Consider the following 6,000-nt stretch of genomic DNA (forward strand, 5'->3'; position numbering starts at 1 on the left):
GCAAGAGTCATTTATTGATTATGCATGGATTGTCAGGGTTTTACAAAAAAATGTTTGTCGCTACAAAGACGTGTTCAAAATCTAGGACATAAGGTAAAGAATTAGAGCAGCCCAAAGAAAGGAAGAAGGGGAAAAGGTGAAAGGAAGATAAAGGAGATGAGATGATAGAGGAGGGTATAGTTATGATAACAGTACATTGAGTTTTTGCAGCAGAGGGATATGTTACAAATTCATACAGATTGTCTTGAGTTTGGGGGCAGGTAAAGGCAAACTGTGGTTTGTGCACTGGAGCTTACTTCTTGAAGTTTGAAGCATAAGGCCTGAATTTGATTGGTTACAACAAACACTCTTGCAAATGTAGCCCACTTTGTAAAAATAACTCTCATTACTCCAGTTTCAATACCAAGTGAAACCAGATTTGATAAAATTGCATTATCCTCCCTTAATACAAATTCTGTCTTGCTGCCACTACACCATTCAATCTCATGATAAAACAGCAAGTCAGAATAAAACACTCTCACAAAAGAGTTAATTTATAACCCGCAATATTATAAAATGCCCATTCTTAAAGGAAGTGATAAAACGTGGTGCTGTTCTACACTACTACTCATAGACAGCCACAATTACTCTTGCTTTGCGTTATGGGTGTACACCACAATATTATAGTTCTTTAGAATCTTAAAGGTTAGCTTCTGGGAAAACCTTTTTTCTATGTCTTTCAATTCCTAACTCTTTGGCAACCATTTGCTCTCTCACAATCAAGAAGCCCATTCACTTCCGAGTGGGGAGAGAGCCAGTCACAAGAAGCCATTGTCCAGGCAGCCATCAGGGTTTTTTGTTTTTTAGACCTTAAACCCACCTTTGATAGTGGGCGTGAGCAGTCTGTAATACCTTATGCACACATGCGTACGTGCACACATACACACTAGAATGCACAAACACACGCATGCACACGAGTGCTGCTTTCATCAGCTTGATAGCATCAAGCCCATGTCCCCAGTCACTGACATTTCAGTGTTGTGTAAGATTGTGCTTCCTTGGTGTTGATCAGCTGATGGAAACCACCACTTTCTTCCATTTCTGCTTCCCTCAAAGATGGATGAGCCAGCTTTGTACACTGATTCTCAGTCCCCCATCTCCAGCTCCTTTACTGGCTGTGCCATTGTTTGAACGTGAGTCATTTGGGTGGTAGTTGTTAGGCTTTATTCCTCTATGCTGCAGAGCCAGGCATTATAATAAAAATTTGCAAGTAATAGACTCAGCTTGTAGATAGACTTAAAACTTATAAACTTTAGTGATTCATTTATAAGTTTTTAAATGGGTAAACTTGTGGGAGAAATTGTTTAAGTTACCTGACATTTGTTTTTGTTCAGGGAGCATGGAAGTGTATTATAATCATTTAAAAATCCTTTTTGCAAAATTAAAATTCTGAGAGCATGTTGTAAACTGGGGAAATTAGGGTCTGGGTGTAATGTTATAGAATCAGCAAGCTGGAATGTGCCCATTTATGTTGTTTCCCAAACTAATATCAGTAATACACTATACCATATTTGAAAAAAGTGATGTGTAAAAAATAAGAAATTACTAATAGAATGAATATAAAAGATCCTATATCAAATTTTTTTTTTTATTTTTCATGGTGGAAGTATTTCATTTGTAACTCTAATTGATATGCCTTTATTTTTAAGCTGCTATGTTTGGCAAAGGCGTATATTTTGCAGTGGAGGCGGCCTATTCAGCTAAGAAGTTTTGCCCACCAGACAGCGAAGGACTAAAGTACATGTATTTTGCAAGAGTCCTGGTTGGTCAGTATACAAAAGGACAAAGTAACATTAAAGTGCCTCCACCCAGATCCAACAAAGATTCCACAGATCTGTACGACAGCCTTGTAGACAACATTTCCAAACCCATGAAGTATGTTGTCTTTCATGACGATCAAGCCTATCCAGATTACCTGATCACCTTCCGATAAATAAACCATAATTACCTCCATACACCTCTCCAGAACTTAATTGATGAGTGATGTGACACACTCTTTGGTGTTGGTGCTGTACAGAAATTAAATTCAGTTTTGAACAATAATTATGAAAGCTGGAAAATCACTTCAAAGATACCTGAGAATGCGCGTTCAAAGATGTGAAATTTCATCTTGGGGTTGAATTGATGAAAGCACCTTGAAATAAAATATTAAATTCATGATAATATTGCTGAGAGGTCACCGTTATAAATAATGAATACATTTTGTATATTGAGCTGATTCCTGGGTAATCTTGTTAGGTCTTCTGACTGTACAACATACACTTAAACAATAGTTTCCATATTGACATGCTCACAAGATGTTAGAGTTTACTGAAGAATGTTTTCTGGTTTTATTTGGTCCTTTTCAGGCCTAACAAAGCAGCTTGTCTGCTGATCTGAAAAGCTGGTTTGATAAACATTTCCCCCTAGTTATCCTGGAATTATCGTGGAATTAAAATATGATAGTGATTTCAGAAATAGTTTTATGTTTAGTCAGTTGCATTAAGGAAGGAAGGAAAACTCTTTAAAATGAGACCCCCATTCTTGCAACAATTCCATGGTAACAGTTTTCTACATTTTCATTGGATCTACTTGGATCATATGCACATTCTGTGAAACTTTTTTGTAAATCATTCCTTACTTTTCCAGAGTAATGTGTTGATATTGATTTACTAAATAGCTTTGTCATTCACAAAAAAGACCAAGGCAGAATGTTTAAACATTCCATGGTATGTACGCTATTTTTGTCTTTGGTGCCATTTTCAAAGTCTGATTCATGAGCTGATGTGAGTATGTTTCCAGGAGTACCATTCAGTGGATCGAGTGCACAACTAGTTGAACATTTTCAGCTGTGTCACAATCCAGCCATGGAAAATGTTGATCAACTGATTGAAAGGTGCCCTTTCTTAGGTGTGCCAGCGTGCCCTATTTCAGGGCTTGGGAATATGCCCTTTTTCCCACTATTGTGCAGTCTTAGAGTTGGTGTATATAAAGGCTGCAGTGGGGGCTTGTTTTCTCACCGAAAAAGCTGGTAGTGGTGGTTGTGAGTTTTTTGATGTGTGTGTGTGTGTGTGTGTGTGTGTGTGTGTGATTTGCTGTTACACTATGGAGTATGCATGTGAATGTATGTTGATTGAATGTTCAGCATTTGGGGCATGTGTTGTAGGGTACAGTAGGCCGTGTATGTTTTTTTTCCCCCAATCGCTTGAGATGTAATGCTTGTTAGTGTAGGTAACTCAGTATATATTTGTCTGCAGATATGCTTCACAAATAGTTTTTAAACTGTTGCAAGAAAACACGTCTTGTTTATGGCATGTCTGCCACAAGTTTCAGTTTTGCAGATGTGTAGTAGCTAGTGAAAATTTTGTTTTACCATGCCAAAGTTGTACTCAAATGACCTTTCTTCTTTTGTATCAGGACCAAAAATCAATTGATGTTAAGTTGTCAATCTCGCCTTCATTCTTGCTTGATGGGCTCGGAGCCGATCCCTCGGCTCTGACTCGGCACTTGCTAAGCTCGAGAGTCACTTTTACCAGCTCGAGGCAGCCCCATATCCCATGATGCAAGGCGGTAAGTACCCAGATCTCGTTTGCCGCTTCGCTTAGGAGGTCTTCTCTTTACCAGCTCCTGGTAAGTTATTCACTTTTGTGAGATTTAAGCCCCTTTTAGTAAAAAAAAAAAAAAAAAAAAACCTTTTATTGATAGTTTTAAGTTTATTTTGTACTTTTTCTGACAGAAAATCCCTGTCTCCTTTAATTTTGTTAGTCAAACTTTTCCCTATCCCATCCCCCCCCGTTAGGGTGTGTGTGTTGGTTTTATAGAATACCCTTTGGTATTTTATTTAAGTTAATTTTGACTGGTGTGTGTGTGTGTGTTTTTTCAGCACCATGTCAAAGGAGAGGGTGTCAGGTTTTAAGAAGTGTGACTCGTGCTGTCAGAAGATGTCTCTGACAGACGGTCACACTTCTTGCCTGTATTGTCTGGGCCCTCTTCACCTGCAGGACTCCTGTGCTATTTGTCATTCCTTCAGCCAGAGAGTCCTGCAGGAGAGACGTAATAAGCTGATTCTTAGGGGCCTTCTTAAGCCGGAGGGCTCTCCGGCTAAGTCGGCTCCACCAAAATCAGCAAAACCTTCCAAGGCCCAGGCTTCTGTATCTAAGCCTGCGGCCTCGGCTCCGACTTGTACTGAGTCGAGATCGGCTCCGGCTGGAGCCAATTCTGGCTTGACAAAGCCTTCGGCACCGATGGCTATCGGTGCCGAATCTGTATTGACCACTTCGATGTCGGCTCCGATCGGTTCCGACACCCATGTGGCACAGGCATCGGTGTCGGCTCCGATCGGCTCCGACACCGTTACTTTGGTGGCTGTATCGGCTCCGGCTGGAGCCGATACATCGAGGCTTCCTGTCGGCTCCGAGAGGTCGGCTCCGACAGGATCTATAGTATCGGCTCCGATGGCTCATTCCAGGAAGAGGTCGAGGTCTCCTTCCTTGGAGCCGATACTTTCGGCTCCGGCTTCACCTCTTCTATCGGAACGGAGCCATCGGAGCCGATCTTCAAGGTCATCCAGGTTGTCAGATCATGACCTAGAGAGAGTGGTCAGTAGATTACTTAAGTCACAGGTACTGGCCCAAATGTTACACAGTCCGTCTCAACAGACGACTGTTGGTCCACACCCCGTTACAGTTCCTCCTTCAACTCTACCCCAGAGTTTGGAGTTGGAGTCTTCGGGAATGGTTACTGCTACGGCTGGAGGACGGATACCCCCTTCTGTTCCTTCAGCCTCTACTCTTATCTCCTCTTCGAGACCTTCCTTAGAGGGATTCAGTGGTCGGGCTTCCATGGTCTCCTCCGAGGGGGTGAGTGGCATCGGACCCTTGTCCGAGCCCGCTCTTCCCCTTGGAGCCTCGGCCTTGGTGAGCTCGGCTCCGACATCTGCCTCGGAGACTTCCCTTTCGGTGGTCCCTGGAGTTCCTAGCTCTTGGAGCGGGTTCTCTCGGACCTGCCTGGGAGGGAGCATTCGAGGTGATGAAGAGTGTACTGGCCACTGGTATCAGTCAGCAGTCTGTTCCCGTAGCTCCTCCCTCTATAGTACCTGTTGACATCTCTGCCACTTCTCTTGCTACAGGACCCAGAGATCCTCCGCCTCAGGTTTCCCCATTGGGAATTTCCCCTCTTCCGAGGATTCTCCTGATGTTTCGGGAGATCCTCCTAGGAAGAGGACTTGTAAGAGGAAGCATGTAGACTCCCGAGTCTGTCACTTGGATACTGACTTTGATGAGTCAGAGGGATCCCCTAGATCCCCCTGTGAGGATGTCTCCTTCTCAGACATCCTAGAACTTCTGAAACAGAGGGGAAACTGGCCCACCAACAATCCCTCTGAGGATGAGTCAGTATACCTAGAGGCGTTTGGATCTCGGCCCTCCACCTCCTGGGTGTCTCCGCCTTTCGACCCCTTATGCAGGTTATTGCACGAAAGGCGTGGGCAGCTCCTGACTCTGTAGAGCCAGTCCCTAGGAGGCCTTCAAAATTTATCACTGCCGCGTGTGACAAACAATTCCTTACTAAGGGTGTCCCCGCTGATGCCATGGTGGTGGCTGCGGCCACCAAAAAGGAACTTGCAGATCCTTCCGTGCCCGTCCATCCTCCTAATAAGGACTCTAGGACCATGGATAGGTACGGTAAGCGGATGTTTTCCTCAGCGACCTTTGCTATGCGTTTGCTGAATTACCTATGTCACTTCACCAGACTCCAGAGGGATATCCTGAAGGAGCTGGGAGAAGTAGTTCAGGATCCTACAGCTGCAGGGGCTCAAGAAAAAATTGCTTCTCAGCTAGGAACCCTCAATTCCATTGCAAACTCCTCCATGCGGCTAATATCTTATGCTGCGGATGGAGCGAGTAGAGCCGCAGGCACAGGTGTGGCTCTTAGACGCCAAGCCTGGATGCGGCTATGTGATTTTGCGGATCCCTTTAAGGCGTC

The 6,000-nt window shown here is 43.7% G+C and overlaps 1 protein-coding gene across 1 annotated transcript in view; it reads left to right on the top strand.

Moving 5' to 3' along the window:
* LOC122790862 (protein mono-ADP-ribosyltransferase PARP14-like) overlaps nt 1–3,509 on the top strand; it is a 1,931,416-nt gene extending 1,927,907 nt beyond the window's left edge. The window contains exon 15 of the mRNA XM_044058520.1: nt 1,689–3,509. Coding sequence (XP_043914455.1) covers nt 1,689–1,972 — 284 coding nt within the window. The 3' untranslated portion in view covers nt 1,973–3,509. The remainder of the gene's footprint in view (nt 1–1,688) is intronic.
* Nucleotides 3,510–6,000: the final 2,491 nt, after the last annotated feature.

The sequence above is a fragment of the Protopterus annectens genome, chromosome 16.part0 (assembly GCF_019279795.1).
Source record: "Protopterus annectens isolate FY-2018-M chromosome 16.part0, PAN1.0, whole genome shotgun sequence".
NCBI classification, from domain to species: Eukaryota; Metazoa; Chordata; order Ceratodontiformes; family Protopteridae; genus Protopterus; species Protopterus annectens.